At 39.7% G+C, this 19,213-nt stretch overlaps 1 protein-coding gene and 2 long non-coding RNA genes across 3 annotated transcripts; 2 read left to right on the top strand and 1 right to left on the bottom strand.

The window, feature by feature from the left end:
• Positions 1 to 4,066: 4,066 nt before the first annotated feature.
• Positions 4,067 to 8,305, top strand: LOC141041724 (uncharacterized). Its single transcript, XR_012203025.1, has 6 exons — positions 4,067 to 4,388; positions 4,487 to 4,565; positions 4,913 to 5,008; positions 6,355 to 6,449; positions 7,365 to 7,527; positions 7,803 to 8,305. It is a non-coding gene; the product is annotated as an uncharacterized lncRNA (long non-coding RNA).
• On the bottom strand, positions 5,024 to 6,341 carry LOC141041723 (uncharacterized). The gene has a single exon (XM_073508794.1). The coding sequence runs from the start codon at positions 6,310 to 6,312 to the stop codon at positions 5,206 to 5,208; it is 1,107 nt and encodes a 368-aa protein (XP_073364895.1). The 5' UTR covers positions 6,313 to 6,341; the 3' UTR covers positions 5,024 to 5,205.
• A 5,450-nt stretch (positions 8,306 to 13,755) lies between the features above and the next one.
• LOC123497120 (uncharacterized) lies at positions 13,756 to 15,347 on the top strand. Its single transcript, XR_006670379.2, has 2 exons — positions 13,756 to 14,529; positions 14,931 to 15,347. It is a non-coding gene; the product is annotated as an uncharacterized lncRNA (long non-coding RNA).
• Positions 15,348 to 19,213: the final 3,866 nt, after the last annotated feature.

Below are 19,213 nucleotides of genomic sequence, written 5' to 3'. Positions count from 1 at the left end.
GTGGGCTATCGTCAGATCAAATCAGAACCAACGATATTCGTAATGTTGTCTTACTCGTGGTTGTTTCCTCGAGCATACACCATTATATCTTTTGGGTCTGGCCAATGCTATCGCTTTGTTCACATAGTTGTGGAATTCCATCTTCATGGAAATCTGGATGACCTGTTGTTGAGCCCATCAGCAATATTTTCATCTTATCCATGATTCATGTTGGACATCTATGTTAGTGTTGGAAACTTTTATAAGCATTATCTTCATGTCCCGTTCATGAAGCATATGTTGGATGAAAGAAGTGACTTCCTCTAATTCATGTGCATTTGATGCAAGTTGCCGCCATGAACTCGAGAAAGTTTGTTTTTGCCTCCTTTGGAACCACCCCAAGTTAGTCATGCACGTGCAAAGTGCTTTATGGTTTGATAGGTTGGCCGCCTCCACTCCATATGTGTTCCTAGCACACCAAGCCACTGACTGGTTTGTTCGAGGAAAAGGAGTTGCTGTGCGAATACTAGTTCATGCACAAGATTCCAATATCCTCGAAGATGGTTCCCCACCTGAACTCGGTAGTGTTTTATTATAAGACTACTACGTGATCATGCTTGTCTGGGACAGTGTGTTCACATGTATGTAGCAGAACCAGCTCATGTTTTGGAGCTTGCTATCGTAGTTCATTTCCCGAGAATCTGGCAACGTCATCTCGTCGGTTTGTGTTGCAAACTTTCCTCTCCAGACATGCTGTCTGAAATATCCCGTTACCAACCAGATCTGAATCTCAGGCAGATATGATGGTTGGGTCATTCCCAGTATTTGCATTTTGTTCCCAGCTTGCACCCGTCATTGTGTCAGTCTGCCATGGGTCCCTTCCATTTCCGATGATAAGCAGAAATCATCCATCGGGTTGTCTTCAACAAGGTAGTCCACATCATCCATTCGAACTCCGCCAAACGATCGATTGTGATTGCCTTAGGCTGGTATAAAGAGTTTCAATGATCTATGTACCAAAAGTAATTCTTTTTGCCACTTAAGGGAATAATTCCACGAGTCACCTTTCCTGAGGTGCCCCGTTATGGAATCATGGCAATTTTTCCTCGCTACTTTGAAACCCTCGTCAAATTGTTTCTTCCGTCCCTCCTGATGCATGTTTTGCCTCTCAGCTCCAGAGATGTTTCTATGTCTCATTCCATGAGTTGATCTTGTGATCATCAAGATGATCCTAAGTTGCTCGAACCTCAGGAAGATCGATTCTTCTTAAATTCTCCCTTTCTACTCGTTGTCATGTTGGATGTAGTTCTCAAAGCAAGACGTCGAGATCAAGGTGATGCAATGAATCAACATCCTCGAGAAAGACATCTGGATCATGAAGATTGTGTTAGCTTGTGTCCCTCTATCTTCTTACCTCACGAAGGGGTGAGCTGGCACATCCCTAGCTTCTGGTGTTGCCTAGTGTTTGCATCTTGCTTTCATCATGTTTAAATTTCTGAAAGTTGAATTGAGGATAGTTGAAACCCTCACAAATCACTCCAGAAATAATCAACAATAAAATCTCTTCAAAGAAGTCCAAGGAAATGTTCCTGTTACTCTGTGAAAATATTGGTAAGAGGTAAAATTCAAACCAATATTTTTGGAATCACAGAAATATTTATTTGGGGCCTTTGAATTAAATCAATGACATATTTGAGTTGGATTTATTTCTGTTATATAAGAAATAAAGTTCAAATATTTTTGTAAGTTTGCATGTGACCTTGGACTACCTCCCTGAGCTCACATAAAAATTTACAGAAAGTTTTAAAATGGTTTGGTTTGTAAATCAAATCAAACAAAGAAAGAAAATAGAAAACAGAAACAAATAAAAGAGAGAGGGACTTATCTGGGCCTTACCTGGCTGACCCAGGTCCTGTGCAGCCCAGCTGTGGCCCAACACTGTAGCTGGCCCAGCCCAGCCGCCCCACCGTCTTCAACCTCCTGCCAGTAGGCAGGAGGGCGTGTGCTCGCCGCGCGCGCGCCACCTCCACCCTGCCTGGCTGTCCTCCCGTCGCCCTGGACCTTCCCTCGCGTCGCCACGCACCCCCTGCGTCTCTTCCTCTCTCTCTGGACCCCCTCCCCCTTCTCCGCTCGCTTCCGAACGGAGCCCGTCACCGCCGTTCGCCATAGCCGCAGGCACCGCCTCCCTCTCGCCTCCCCGATGTGTCCCAGGGATCCGCCTCGTCGCCTTCGTCCTCCTCGCCGAGTCACGCAACGCCGGGTGCCCGGGAACGCCGCCACCACCGTCGTCTTTAACTCCGGCCTCCGAGATCGCCGGCAATGCCCCGACGTCGTCCGACCTTCCCCGAGCCACTGAGCTTCTCTACGAGACCGATGTGAGCTCCTGATTCGTTTCCCCCTATTAACGCACTCGATAGCGCCCCCTAGCCGCGTCTGTCGCCGAACTCGAGAGCTCATCATCGCCGGCCATGCTGCCGCTGTCGTTGCAGCCGCTGAAGCTCGCGTATGAGCGCGTAATAGTGCTCAGTATGCCCCCAGGATCCTAACACACTCATCCGCTGCTCCTGCCGCATGCTGCATCGCCGTAGCCATCGACAGCCAAACTCCGGCCGCCGCGGATGAGCTCGCCGCCACCCACTTAGGCCACCTCCGACGAAACCAAGGGCACCAGAGGATGCGCGCATGCACCAGCTTCACGTAGGACCAAACCGCAGTCGATTTGGTCGACTGTGGACGATTTCCGAGCCGGCCCGCAGCCACAGACCTCGCCGGCGGCGAACCCCCGGCGAGTTTGACCCGAGTTTGACCCTGGTTTGACCACTGTTTGACTCCTCGTGAGTCACTGACATGCGGGCCTAGCCCGGCTAATTAACCTAGTTTAGGTTTAAACCTAATTAGTTTAACTAGTCGCCAACCCGTGCGACTGCACGGGCTAGAACTTTCAATATTATTTGTATGTGCAATTTCTACAAATTAGGAACATCATACCAAAATAAAATGAATATATATTGGTAAAAACGATGACATATAAAAATATTTTATTTGTCAGACGCAGAGACAAAAGGAGGTATATCCGTTGGACTATGTGGTGAGCCGATTGATTTGGATGTGCATTATGCTTTAGTTAAAAACAATGGATGTTATTCATATTATGAATAATTTGCAAGGGAAGGCATAATGCACATGATGCCACTCACAATAGAAATGCAATTTATATATCATCGATCGACCACAATGCTTATATTACGTAGTTGTAAGTATATTTTAACGAATTGAAATTGGTCCGTGCATGATGTATTAATAATATCTTATATGATATTGTAAATTTCCGAAAATGGAATACCTTGAAATCTGAACTTTATTAAAATTAGGTGCGATCAGGAACATATATAGGCGAGTATTCAATTTTGTCATTTGGTGATAAATAGGCCTTTCAAACATTTTTATTGTATAGTTCTTGTAGATAACTTATCTGAGATAAATTCTTTAGAACCTTTTGTTCTTTCTTACTCGTCGTATTTGTTGATTTTGTCTTTTAAAATTAACATTGTATTTTTTATTAAAGATTTAATGTGTGAAATTTAATTATATTTGTAACGGAAATATGTATTTGACTTTTGTCTATATCAGATTTAATTGATTTGCGCATGATACTCGGAAAAAAATATTTATTATATTTCTATTTGATGGTTCTTTGGAAGTTTTTCTTCCTCATTCTTATAGGGCCAAGGCCAACATAAAGATTTAGGCATAAGGAAAAGCTATTATTATTTATAGTTAAATAAGCATGTAAAAAGTGATGTTTATTTTTCTTGCACATTTAACATCACAGCTATTTATAATTAATGAAATCGATAAAATTAGAGCTATGTAACTCCAATGTTGAAAAGATATTTTTTAGTGCGAGTGCATTTTTATGTTTAATCAAACAATTATTTCTTTTCATGTTTTTTTCTTAGTCGTTCGCTCTACATCTGGTATGTGTGTGCAACGTGAATATGCACATGCTTGTGCTATCCATACTATTGAGGCTCACGTGTGCGGTGTAGCAGAAAGGTAATGAAGTACAGTATATAGTAGCGTATTGTAGCCTGCTATACTACGACCCATGTGTCCAGTAAATAAAGAAAGTCAAAGGTATACTTTCTTCCTCCTGCCGTTTCTTCCCTCATCTCCCAAAAATGGACATCTTCAGCCATGGCAAAGATTGATTCAGGAATCCGCCGGGGTGTGTCGCCCAGTCGCCGTTAGTTCCAATCCCACGCGCGGCGCCGACTGCCCTCCCTCTCCCCACTCGCCGTTCCCACAAAATGAAACCCTCGATCCAACCACTGGTCATACATTCTGTTCCCAGTCCTTCAATTTCTCAGCGATAAATCTTACAAAGCAACCACTATGGGATACATCAGGTGTGATTAAATCATTTTATTTTGTGTATGTATTATCTTAAGAATTGGAAACTTGCTTCCTTTGAGGGATGCCTTATTTCCCTTTTGGATCTGTGCAGATGTGCAATGAGGTGATGTATGTGTGGTGTAGAGATGGATGGTAGAGGAGTCGTCAAGGAGACTGTTTTAGCTGAATTGGTACACCTGTGTTAGCTTATTCTATTTGTTTTTGCCTGAGCTAAATTGTTTGAATTTGTAGGATGTAACCTGTAATATGTGGTCGCTATAATATCTGTAGATCAGTCAACATTCGTCACCAATTGCTCCATGCTTAATGACACGACACAACTATTTACAGAATTGATCTTGGCATATTATGTAAATAATAATCAAATCTAGCCCTCGCTTGGTCGGCTGTACAACCTGAATAATCATTAATGAAATCATCCAAGTATATTTACATAGAAAAACAAAAATCTTGCCATTTCGTGCTCAATCATGCCCAAGAAAGAGATGTTGATGGATCTTTTATTTGGTATTGACAGATGCACATTCAATTATATTATGGTCATGTCAGAGCTATGAGACAGATTAGGGCATGAGTCGTGAGATCAAAAATGCGGTTACTTAGTAAACTGAAGGTACACATTCATGATTCATGTAGTTTTTTAATACTGATTATGCAATGCACAGACTACAGATTGTTTGAGTGCTAGATCAAATTTGCAAACATAGTCATGTGTGTCCGTAGAAATACCTGATTCATCTGAAATCCGTATGAAATTCCTTTTGAAGAAGGTTACATAGAGTAAAATAGAAATACTGTAAGGTCTCTTGACTAAAGGATCTCCTTGTACACAATATTTTTTGCCGAATTATTTTCCTTAGATTCTTCATCTGAAATTAGAACTTTAAGTCCATCTCTACTTGTGACTCTTGATACCGCCACATAGAGTTGGCCATGTATGAAAACCTGCTTTGGTAAATATAGCCCCACATGTTTTAGCGACTGCCCTTGACTCTTATTTATCGTCATTGCAAAACAAACTGATATTGGGTATTGCCTCCTTTTCAATACAAACGGCCATTTTGAGTCACTTGGTGACATAATAATCCTTGGAATATATACCTTGTTTCCAATGTTTGTCCCTGTTATTATCTGAGCTTCTATGAACCATTTGCCTAGCTGTGTTATAGTTAGTCTCGTACCATTGCATAAGCCCTCACTTTGGTTGATATTCCGTAGCAGCATAACTGGCAGTCCAACTTTCAGCCGTATTTCGTGGTCTGGTATTCCAGGGCACTTCAAACTATTCAGGAATTCTGTTGGGTACAAATGGTCTCCATCTTCTGAATTTGACATTGCTTTGCACACTGTATCTGAGCTTCGATAGGTTACCTCTTCACCTTCTATTCTACCCATGATGTAAGAATTTACCTCATCGACCATCTCATTTCTTGGACATAAGATGGCTCTCTCTTCTAAGTATGTTCGGTTCATGTAGTTCATCCATAGGTTTGGATAGGTGCTGTTGATGATTGTTTCTAATTGGTTCTCTCCTTTCTGCAGTAGTAAGTCCTCCGGTATATGTACCCATGCCTCTTCTTCTTTATTTCCAACTAATCCATCTCCAATATTTAGAATCCAGTCCGCAAAATCTGCGATCTTCTTTTGTTCTTCTGGAGTATCTGTTAGTGCAGAAACGTGCATGTTCTGAGTGAGCCGGAATTCCTCAAAGTTGTTCCATAAGTAGGAACGTTTTAAGGATGCATCCACATTGTGAGATCTTCGCCCTTTCGGTATTACTGGCAGGATTTGTCTGAAGTCACCTCCCATCACTACCGTCATCCCTCCAAATGGTTTATCTGCACTACTTTCATTTGTGAACCTTAGGATGTCTCTCAAGCTCTTGTCCAATGCTTCAAAGCAATGTTTGTTCGCCATAGGTGCTTCATCCCATATAATTAAGGATGTTTTCTTTAGCAGGTCTGCAAGATAGGATCCTTGCTTGATGTCACATGTGGACTCATTAGTGATGTTGAGCGGGATGTGAAATCTTGAATGTGCAGTTCTTCCCCCAGGTATAAGAAGTGCTGCTATTGCACTGGATGCTACTGCTAAAACTATTTTTCCTTCAGATCGTAGTGATGTCGTGATTGCCTTCCAAAGAAATGTTTTTCCTGTTCCACCATATCCATTGACAAATATCAGTTTGCCTAGTTTGCTATTTACAGATTGTAGTATTGCATCAAAAGCTTGTTTCTGTTCTGGATTTAACTTTTAAAGTAGTGCCACTTTCTCTATTTGTAGAGACTGTCTGTCATAGTTAAGCTCTTCACTTATCAACCTATTTTGTAGACCTTGTAGTGAGTTGCTATCTGGTAATGGAATTCCTTCATAATCTTTCAATGACTTTCCACCTCTCCTTAGCAACATCTCTATCTCTATAAGTGTGAGATTTTGTATTTGTTCAGGATTAAGCTGAAGTTCATCAAAGTTCAAGATTTTCCTCTGACGTCGTTGTATGTCCTCCGAGAGTAATTCCCATGTAGATTCCCATAGTTTCCCTGGATCTGTGACCTCGCCAAAAATGAGTATTGTGCAGAAAAGTTGTCGCATTTGTTGTGCAGAAGCCCAATGCGATGCTTCCTTAATACAATCATCCCACTCTTGGTCATCATTGAGCAATCCAAGTGCATAACATGCTGATTTATAGGTTGGGTGTACAATACCATTTACTTTTCTGATGTCCTCATATGATTTACAACCTTTGACAGTATTTAGCAGAATCCTCAGGTAATATTTTTCACCACTTGCTGGATGGGCATAGTAGATCCTCCCAATAGACCGTTTCCCACCTTTCCTTGGCTTCCATCTTTTCTCCTTTGCATGCCACGTCCACTTAGTGGGGAATTCTGCATATGTCAGATTACGGGCCTCCTCATACAATTTATTAGCGGTCATCCATTCGGTGAAAATTGTTTCCTCTATGCCAGGTCTATGTACAATTTTATCGATGTCAGTTGAGTCTGGGAACACGACCATTTGCTCATCCTGAAGGTGGAATTGCAGTCTCTGTACAGAAGGTTGCCAGTGCTGAAGTTCAAATCCAAAGATACGCCAAGATGCTTCACCTGCGGATAGGTATCGTGCATCAAGGTACATTTGTATCTCGTCATAGTTATTTCCTGCACCCAAAATTACAGTTGCTCTATCCTCTCCTTTGTGGATGTACTTGAACAAATACTTTATGGATCTTGATTTATTACACCATTCCACGTTTATGTGGGCCTGGTACTTGACTATCAGGTCCCTGTTGTATGGAACAACATACCTGCTATCTAGCTGTACTCCATTTTTTTTCTACTATCCTGCCATTATTTCGTCTTCTGTATATTGGGAATCCTTCTTCATCTATGCTTGTTTCCTCACAGAACATCTTAGGGAAATGTTTTGAGCACTTTCCATTGATCATGCATGGTGACTTGTAGCATGCCTGGCCACATGGTCCATGCATCATGAAATTTTCAACTGCCATGTAACCTTCTGGATCAACATCCTTGTCTGGCACCTCTGCTGATATGATCTGGTCAATATTTTGGGGGCTAGGATCCCTGTCATCTGGATCCAAAAATAATAGTATATGTGCATGAGGTAGACCTCTTTTCTGGAACTCGATGGTGTAGACAACTGCAACAAAACATTATAATTTCATTAGTCATGTTTTAAGTTTGCGTAGTAATTTACAGAGGTATATGAAGATAAGGTACATAACAAACTTAGTTGTGATGATAGGTAGGAATTGGCCGAAACTTTGTTGACTTACTTGCTATTGCTTTTCCAAACCGCTTCTTTTTGTATATGTCTTCTATTAGTTCATTCAGCTTTATAAGGAACACTCTATTGACAATGTCTGGGCGATCTTCTGGTTTTTGTCCTGGTAGGAAGTCCAACATGATCTGTATTTCTGGCCACTTTGGGTTGCATGTGAAAGTGATAAACAGATCTGGATATCCAGCCCACCGACATATGGCCATTGCATCCTGGTAGTACTGCTGTTTATTCCTCGGACTTCCATTATATGATGAAGGTAGTATAATTCTTTTACCTACTTGATCAGTTCTGGTATCACCATTATCAATTGCGTCTTGCAGACCGCTATATAGCTCTGTTCTAAGTGTCCCTTGATGCATCCTGTACCAATTCAGCCTCCATTGCTCAATGCATGTTGCTGCGTCTACGATGAACTGAAGGAACAACTTGCCACTCGTTTGCAAGACTACTGACTGGTTCAGTCGCTGCTGGATACGATATGCATAATACTCCATCATGGTAACATACTTTCTCTTTCCTTCAACATCTTTTTTTTCTTCTAATTCTATTTCTGGTCTGAATCCATCTTCTCCGTACGGGAATAATAACGGGTATTGCATAGACATAAAGCTTGGATGTAGTTCTGAAATTCGCTGGAGTTGTCTGTCTTTGTTTTCTACTATTATATCACGTTCAACATTTTCTCCTGTCTGTTCCCCAATAATGAGTGCAGCTATTTCAGATGCATTTGGTAGGTTGTATTGTCTTCCATCACTGGATCTTGTACCAATTAATCGCAATCTAACATTTTCGAGATCTGACTCTTGGTATCTATCCCTTGCCATACGGAATGATTTCACTAACTCATTGTGCTCATCAAGCATCTGCAATAATCCAGACACAATGCCTTCATCAAGTTGTGTTTTCCTTTCCTTTGAGGTTGAAGCTTGCATTCTATTCCTGACCTCATTTTCTGTATCATAAATGTACAATTGAGCAAACTTTGGCCTGAGAGCATTATCTCCATTATCTTTAGGTAGCAACGTGCCAATTTGATGATAGTTTTGGCCATTCAAGCGAAAAACATACGGTGCACCCCCTTTTTTGTTTATCTCGTAGTCTACCTGGCCACCCATCGAAGTAAATGCAAACATTGGATTATAATTCCTGATATTATCTCTGTAATTTGATGGTTCTCCCTTCTCATTAGATGTTAGTAGCTGCTGAAGGTATGCTGGAGGTTTTTTCAATGGTGGCAGTTTGACTTTGCCTTCCTTGCAACAAAGTCCAAATGTTGGTCTTGATTTATTTGTGTTATGCTTGCTTCTCTCTTGATGCCACATTATAGCATTGCAGAATGGACATACGCATGTTGGTTTTCCAAAATTTGAAACCTCACTTGGAGAGCTTTGGGATTTACCTCATTTTTTCATCGCCTGTAACTTCTTTCTATTTGCTCGATTCAACTTGCTTATCTCTTTTCTTCTAATCAAATCGATATCTACCGAGCCTCTAGCAAAATTTGATGCTTCTAAAGCATGTTCACTAGCTGTTGTACTCAAAGCAATCTCAGTTTCATAATTTTGTTTTCTTTGAACCAACCTTGCATGCTTGTTGGTGTGATTTCCATGGACTATCTGTTTCCTCTTTCTTGGTTTTTGTTTATTTGGACCCGTTGAAATCCTGTAACAAATATATTTGGCAGTTGTTAGTTCATTATATCAGGCACGGGCTAGCGGCCATGATTATGTTGTTAAAGCACCTTTCTTGCTCTTTGTTTATTGTAGCATGATCATTGGGTATTCCCTGAAAATAAAAATAGTTAAACTTGATCTGCATAGCACACTAAAAGGAATTTGAAGAGATAACAAATAAGTGATTACCATTTTCCTCTCCTGGCAAGCTACAACGGCAGTGGATGTATATGCGCATGTGAATAGCCTGTAATATATTTATTTCACCATCAGTTATTTTTATAGGTACATGTATTGAGCTATTTTCTTGTTTATTAATAACTAATAATATATAATGCAAGCCAGTACCTTTCATTCTGATGGTGTAGGCTGTCTTGTTGGGCATGAATATCCGACTGGTTACCCATCTCGCTTAATAACTTTGGACGCTTTCTATTTTTTGTTTGGTTTGGAGATTGGCTTTGCTTTGTCCTAGCTTGTCTCCGTTCATTTTTTCATATATTATTCGCATTATAATGTAATGTATTTTAATGTTAGACTGTACATGTGCTTGAGGCAATAAATTGTGTCATAACATACCGTTTGTTGCCTTCCACTCTAATTTGCTGAAAATTTGATTCGGATAGTCAGGTCAATATATTCAAGGGTGCATGGAAACATTGTTATAAGAATAGGATAGAAGTGTTGTAGTCAAGTTTGTACCTTGTTTTCGTCAGGTAATTTGTCTTTTTTGCCCAAGATGATACCCCTGCAAGTGGTATGTACTCTTATTAGAAATATTTTAAATATAAACTCAAATTGGTTTTGCTGCAAGGCACTATCTGAACCCTTTACTTCAAATATGGGAAGGAAATAGCTGGCATATTGCTAAAAATCATATGTTGAACACCACTATCTGCAATATCCATGGTCACCATTATCTATTCTACCTTCGATCGTTTTTATCCCCCTTTTGGATCACAGGCACATGATTATTCGACATGGTGGCCGGGGGTAGTGCTTATGGATTTGTCAATTTCAGATTGATCCTCTGAAATAACAGATGTCTTCTGTGTCTTCTCCGCACCTAATGAAGGTTTCAGTAATATCATAGAATTTAATACTTAGAGAAACAACATCATCAAGAGTAAGCATGAACTAATATGCTAATAAGTCAATCCTACCTCTTTTTTCTCTTTATTCCGTGTCTTTGGAAGCTCTGGATCGTTTTGAGACACGGAAGCTCCGGATCGTTCATGTGTAAAAATCATGTGTATGCATGCCCTTATGTAAAGGCAGTTGTGTTCGAGTTGGACTCTGCAAGTCTTGTTTATTCTGGACTGTATATGTATAAATAAATAATATAATACCAAGCCGTGTCCCATGGTCATGTGTAAGTCTCCGAGTCCAGCACGTGAACTTCTATAATAGAAACAGCCTGCTCGTACTTTTGTAGATATATTCTGGTGGCACACAATTATATTATTTTTCTAGTTTGATTAGCCGGCCGCATAAAATGTAGTATCTTATTAGTGAATGATTTTTTAATATGTTAATTTGTACGTGTGGCATTGTTTTTTTCATGTTACTACCTTCTGTTAGATCAAAATATCAGCTAACTGGTACGTATAATTAGTCATACTTCCCTCGAGATTGTGTTTCCTCCGTTGGGAAAATGTTATATATACCCTTGTTTATAAAAAGTGTATTCATCTTTGACTATTTGTCATGATTGTAAACATTCATGTTAAGAAACTTTTGGAAAAATGAAATCAGTGATATGAAAAAGCAAACTTTTAGCACTAACTCGTCTTCACACAGAGTCAAAAAGGTATTGCAAGTAGGAAATATTGGGTAAGCGGCATGTGACTCTGTTGTTTGCCCACTCTTGGGTTGCAAACATGGGTCTAACTGTAGGAATTTATGCTAAAATAAGTTGGGTGAATTACAAATCGAGCAGGTAGCGGTCTCGTCCTGCCTCCCCGCATCATCCTGTTCTGTCGCCCTCGCCTTTGTAGGGAGACATTTTTATATGCCATTGTAGGGGGCCATTTTTACACTGGACATTTTTACACTGGACGACAAAACCTGAGATTGGCTCTCTCCTATTCTTTACACTACCTCCTCGTTGAGTACAACAATATAGTGGTTACCAATTTCATACATGAGTTTATTAAGAAACTATTTTTTTAACTGAAATTAATTAATGGTTGATAACTGTCTCAACTTGATTCATGCATGACCAGGAAGTATATGCAGGAATATTCAGTTATATAACATGATAGAAAAAATATATATGAAAATATAACATAGTACTGTCTGTGTCGTCAAGTACTAAAGATCTATAGTTTGTATTCTAACAATCGAATTCTAAATATCACAAATTATTTCTTCCTCCCCCGTCGTGATCTGCAAGGTTGTTGTTCATCACCCAGGCATTGTGCACGCTTTCGTGCTTTTTTTTGGGCGTTGAATTGCTCTTCCGAGTCTTCATCGTCGTCAAGAACAACAAATTGTCTTTTAATTCTTGTACTCCTTCGTAACACTTTGTATTCTTCTTCTTCATCATCACCACTATCTTTGTGTATATCATCTTGAGTATCTTCTTTTGGTTCCTTTTTAATGATGACACCTTTTGGAATTTTCTTCAAGTTACCCTACATATAATAAGAGAATTAGTCCAATTTGTTTGTCTTGAAATATGGTTTTTTGAATGAGGAACTCCATATATTTTTTGAAAACCTCGTCATCTATTGAAGTATCAAGTGCCATAGTTATCTGCTCGTCAGAATCTTCATAGCGTTTCAGCTTTCTCCTAATCGTGCTTTTATTTTTGCATCTTTCATTGTTGTTTTTATCATGTATCTGAACAGATCGGCTCTCTTCATCTGCCTCGTGTTTAGTTACACCATCTTTTGGAAAATTCTTCGGCTTACTCTACAAAAGCATCAGAAGATCAGTTTAGTTCCATTGTGTCTAAAATATAGTATATTTTGAAATAGATGATGCATAAGGGAGTGTAAACTATAGATAATTAGGAATGTTGTTACTGTTCATTTTGTTTCAATATTTTATGCAAGTATTAACTCTGAGAAATATAATAGAGTGTAGAAAAATCAGTAAATATCATACCGTTCCATTGTTGCCACTCTCAATAGATTCCAGAAAGAACAGTCTTGAGACTGTGTAGTCCGGTCTACAACTGGTGAAATTGTAGTCTGTCAATCTAAACTGAAAAATTACAGTCTGACCACAAATATCTTGGATTGGTTTTGGAAGCTCATCACTTTCATTACAAATTGATGCAACCATGTTTTCTGCTGACTCATGAATTAATTGTTGGGCTTCTTTTTCAAAAAGAACGCAAGATGCAGATGCTGTCGAGTCACTGATTTCAAGCTTAATCTTATATCTGCAAAATATGTAGTGAATTAATTTAAAAATTATTCTATTAAAACTATTAAGATAGAGATCTGTTAAACTCTTTACCGTGGTTTGGGTTGAGCTTTCCTATCGCATTTGCTACAATAGTAGTAATCAATTCTCTTTTCAAGTAGCTTCTTGCAATTATTTTCACTGCATGATATGTAGTACCAACCATATATCTTGTATTAACATCATTAATTACTGCTTCCACGGTAAATATCCTTCCCTGTAGAGTAAATATAAATATATTTATGCTTTCTAAGTGGGAAAACAATTCATCATTATCTCTGGATTACAAACCTGATTTGATGAGTTTAACAGAATGCCATTTAACTCTTCTAAAGTTTTTCTATTGTAGCGCATTTGCTCTTCCAGTGTCCCTTTTAGATGGTTCTCCTCAACATGTAGTTCTTTGATAATTGTTTCTTTGGAACAAATGCTATTTGGAGACAAAAAGTTATGAGCCAGGGTAAGTACTACTGACATTGACGTTAAAAGGGCAATATTTGTAGGAATTTCGCTTACCTGTTTTGTACATCCATAGTCTCAGGAATATCTAAATTTATAAAAACTTGAGTTGCACTATTTGACGATAGAGAATATCCTGCATAGTGGTTGAAATAATCATTTTCCTATGTAAACCAAGCAGAGAGATAATAAAATAAGTGATTAAAATTTGAAAGAAGACATACTGCCAAATTTCCTCACTGTTGTTGATGTAATTATAATGACATTCCCTATTGACTTGACATCAATTAGATCAGCTTTGTCACCCCATAATCTAACTTTGACTTCCTGGTCTCTGTCAACAAAAAGTAAAATGTGAAGACATGACATGAGCACCTTCGCTGCGAATAAGATGTATTTTTTGGCTTACTCGATTAGAAGGAAAATATCACGGATTCTGGAGGGCCCAAGATATGTTCTAGTTTCTTCAATTTGTCCTATGTGTGTTGCAACTCCAATAACATCTGTTAGCACATGAATTTAGATGGCATTTTATATATGCCATGAAAAAATGGCATATTGTATCTTAAAAGTTCATTGATGTCATACCTGAGAGATAAGTGTCAATGCTTACTCTTTGGGAGAGTACCTCCATGCTTGAAAAGTTGAAACCATGCTTTGGAATGTCTCCATTATCTTCAATCTTCTCTATACTTGTTGTGGGTGAGAAGTTGATCATCATCTCATTTTGTACAGGTCGAAATTTTGCTGCTGCTGGAATGACTCTCACATTTTTAATGAGGTACACATTGCCTTCTTGACTTAATGACCTTAACCTTTCGATATATGCCTTATTGATAACTCCATGCAACATTGTCCCCTTCAATTGTATTTGTAATTAGCATGTAGATTGAAGCTAAATTATAAAAAGAATCAAGAAAGGATGTAATTTCTATGAGGGAACCATAATACCTCTTCATCAATAAGGACCATGTCTAGACTAAGTATTTCATCATTACCGATCAATATGGAATCCCATAGTCTTGATACTCTTGCCTTGATTGTTAATTCCTTTCCTCTACTGGTAGTATTGATTTGACAAAAGGTTTCGTATGCCATGGAAGACTTCGTCATTGAGCTGCAACATCAAAGAGATAGTTAGGAATACATATGAGGATGCTTATGTGTTTGTTATATGCACAGGAGAGCTTTTTGTCCAAACCTTTGTGATTAGACCCAATCGGACAGGACGGCGGCCCGTTTGAGATGGGAGCGAGGGAAGGTGCTATCCGTTGCAGACGTGTGTGTGTGTATATATATATATATATATATATATATATATATATATATATATATATATATATATATATATATATATATATATATAGGGATTGACTATTCGTCACCCTGGGTGAGGGATAGTTATTCTTCACCCCCTCTATTTTAACATCTATGCACCGTAATTTTATGTTTCATAAGTTTTTGTTTTATTTCATACGTAATAAGAGAGTGTAAGAAAATATGTAATCACTGTAAAAAATATTTTATGTTACGTAAAATTATAGACGTAAAAATATAGTGTAAAATATACATAAAAATGCAATTTTTCTGGTCTTATAATCTATATTTTTGTTTTTATGCCAAATTTTATGTAGTGAATCGACATGAATGTAACTATTTGTATTTCATATGTAATTTATTTATAAAACGATCACCCACCTCTATTTTATCATCTATTTTACGTTTCGTAAATTTTGTCTTATTTTAGACATAAAAAGAGAACGTAAGAAAACCTACACTTGTCGTAATGTTTTTTTATGTTATGTAAAATTACAAATGTAAAAACATAGTGTAAAATGTACATAAAATACAATTTTGACCTACATTTTTTTTGTTATGCCAAATTTTATGCAGTAAATCAATATATATTGTGTTACTATTCATCACCCTATATATATATATATATATATATATATATATATATATATATATATATATATATATATATATATATATATATATATATATATATATATATATATATATATATATATATATATATATATATAGCCATGCATGTGTTTGTATTGCCAACAACACCACGTTTGGATGGAGACTGTGTATTTTTCTTTTTGGACAATTGAAGTACGATACGTGGCCATTGAAAATAAAAATAGAAGGCCAACTGTCCAGGATTAACGTGAGAGAGACATGGAAAGGTACCCAGGAAAGGATGTCTCGTGTATAACAATCTTTTTTCTTTCTTATTTAAGAGAAACAGGAAAGAGTCCAAGTGGAGGAAGACTTATGTACGTGTACGTGGGATGGAAGACTCCAAGTGGGGAAAGACTCGTGCGATAGGAGAGCACGTCTGGCCTCCTCACGTTTCATCCAACGGCTATACACACATTACGTATTAAACGGACGGTCAATTTTCTTTAATTTCACGGTTTAACACGGTGTCTCGTATGGTGCCTCCAATTAGTATATATATAATTAAACCAGGATAGTTTAGTTAGTAACTGACACGCGGGACCCACTGGTCAGTTTGACATGGGCCGCTTTGTTGACTCGCTGACGCAGTGATGACATCATGCTGACGCAGTAAAGGAATTTCTGAATTTAAAATAATTCAGGAAATTCCAGAAAATGCTATAAACTTCAAAAAATCATAGTAAATCAACCATAACTCAGAATGAGATAAGTTATATATGAAAAATTATCAGAAAAATCCAATCTATCCATATGTACCATTTTCATGCATGTTTAAACAACCTAAAGCTGTTGTATAAGACAATTTGAATGAATGACATTTAGATAACTACATGTGGAGTTTGAATTTGAATCTTGTATTCAAACCAACTCCATCTAAATCGTTGCTAGTTGCATTAGCTCAAATCACAGGATATTGCCATGTCACATTCATGCATCATATTGTTGCATTGCATTGATGGTGTTTCCTCTCTATTGCCGGTGTTGTTCCCCCTCGGTAGACGTTGTTCCGACGTTGCGATCGTTGACACTAATGAAGACTCAATGCTATCTTCAGAAGCGCCAAGCAAGCAAAACCCCCTTGTTCATTCCGATACAATCCCACTCTCTCGCTCCTGCTCTCTTTTACTGCATTAGGACAACAACGCTTCAACTGTTACATGCTGCGGTAGTTGAACCCCTATCCCCTGCATGACCTGTCATTGCCACAGTAAATAGATGAAACCCACTAGCATGAGTAGGAGTTGTTTGAGCCCTGATGTGCCTACTCATTCATGCTTGTTTGTCATGCCTGCTATTGCTTAGAGTTGTGTCAGGTCTGATTCATCGGGGATGAATTGGGAAGTTGTGAACATGTCGTACTGTTGAGAGCTAAGTGTGTGAACACGATTTGGTAAAGTTAGCGGTGAGAGGCCATGTAGGAGTACATGGTGGGTTGTCTCATTGAAACCGTCCTTAGGAACTGAGTTCTGTATTTGTGATCCATGAATAGTTACTACCACACATTGGGTTCCGGTAACTCGACCCCTCTCGGCTTATTAACGGTCTCGATCTCTGTCCAGGAGTTGCAACTAGTTTCTAGTGTCTGTAGGTTGTGTTAGTAGTCTACCAAGTGGCACCCGGTACAGGTGGGCTTGGGACAGACTAGGCACAGTGGCACCCGGATGGTGGGCTTGGGAACCCTGCTCACATCGTTTGGGGCTGTGAGCGACACCCCGGCCGGATCTCCTTGCGGATGGAACCCGAATAGGCGATAAACCTGGACTAGAGACTTGTGTGGTTAGTCAGGTCGTGGCCGACTCCCTTGCCAGGCTTCCGCTTGAAGGTTTCCGAGATACACGACGTGTACATGGTGGTAAGTGGCGAGAGCGTGTGTGAAGAAGTACACCCCTGCAGGGTTAACATCATCTATTCGAATAGCCGTGTCCACGGTAAAGGACTTCTGGGTTGCCTGTACAGTTCATAGACAAGTGAAAGTGGATACTCTAAAATGCGCAAGATAAGCGTGAGTGCTATGGATGGCGTTCTCGTAGGGAGACGGGAGCGGATCCATAGTGGTGTATTGGTATGGTGAATATGTGGACTCGTGTGCGCCACCTCAAAAGAGTTACTTGCAGTCGTAGTTCAGGATAGCCACCGAGTCAAAGCTGGCTTGCTGCAGTCAAACTCCACCACCCCTTTGTTGATACCGATGCATATGTAGCTAGTTCTGATGTAAGCTTGCTGGGTACATTTGTACTCACGTTTGCTTATTTTATGTTTTGCAGAGAGACTTCAGTCTCGCTAGTAGTTCCGCATGGACTTCGACGTTTAGCTTGTTACCTCAGCTACGATCTTGTACCCTTGGGAGGGTCTTGTAGATAGTCAGGCTTCTCAGCCTTCTTCATTTGTAGTTGTCTGTACTCAGACATGTTTATGCTTCCGCTTGTTGCTTGTATGCTCTGTATGTAGGGTCATGAGACCCATGTTTGTAATACTTGGCTCCTCGGAGCCTAATGAATAAATACTCCGAGTCGTAGAGTCTTGTTGTGATGCCATGTTGTATTTGCACATATTGAGCATATTGTGTGTATGATTGAAATGCTTGGTATGTGTGGGATCCGACAATCTAGTTGTTTATCCTTGGTAGCCTCTCTTATGGGGAAATGTAGTCTAGTGCTTCCACTGAGCCTTGGTAGTCCGCTATAGCCCGGTTTACCGGAGTCCTGCTAGCCCAGCACTACTGCTCCGGAACACCTAGACTGGCCGGCATGTGATACACTTCGTTCCTGTGTCTGTCCCTTCAGGGAAATGTCACGCGGTGACATCCAGAGTCCTGCTAGCCTGCTACAGCCCGGGTTTCCGGAGTCCTGTTAGCCCAGTTGCTACAGCCCGGATTCACACGCTGCTGACTGAGACGTCTCCAACGTATCTATAATTTTTGATTGCTCCATGCTATATTATCTTCTGTTTTGGACATTATTGGGCTTTATTATTCACTTTTATATTATTTTTGGGACTAACCTATTAACCGGAGGCCCAGCCCGGAATTGCTGTTTTTTGCCTATTTCAGAGTTTCGCAGAAAAAGAATATCAAACGGAGTCCAAACGGAATGAAACCTTCGGGAACGTGATTTTCGGAACGAACATGATCCAGAGGACTTGGACCCTACGTCAAGAAATCAAGCAGGAAGCCACGAGGTAGGGGGCGCGCCTACCCCCCCAGGCACGCCCTCCACCCTCATGGGCCCCACGTTGCTCCACCGACGTACTCCTTCCTCCTATATATACCTACGTACCCCCAAACGATCAGATACGGAGCCAAAAACCTAATTCCACCGCCGCAATCTTCTGTACCCACGAGATCCCATCTTGGGGCCTGTTTCGGAGCTCCGCCGGAGGGGGTATCGATCACGGAGGGCTTCTACATCAACACCATAGCCTCTCCGATGAAGTGTGAGTAGTTTACCTCAGACCTTCGGGTCCATAGTTATTAGCTAGATGGCTTCTTCTCT

Source organism: Aegilops tauschii, chromosome 2 (assembly GCF_002575655.3).
Source record: "Aegilops tauschii subsp. strangulata cultivar AL8/78 chromosome 2, Aet v6.0, whole genome shotgun sequence".
Classification (NCBI taxonomy): Eukaryota; Viridiplantae; Streptophyta; class Magnoliopsida; order Poales; family Poaceae; genus Aegilops; species Aegilops tauschii.
Note: the sequence above shows the minus strand (reverse complement) of the source record. Positions and strands in the feature narration are given on the sequence as shown.

Coding starts and splice junctions, on each gene's coding strand:
- LOC141041723 (XM_073508794.1), bottom strand. CDS start 6,312: ATGGCGAACAAACATTGCTTTGAAGCATTGGACAAGAGCTTGAGAGAC.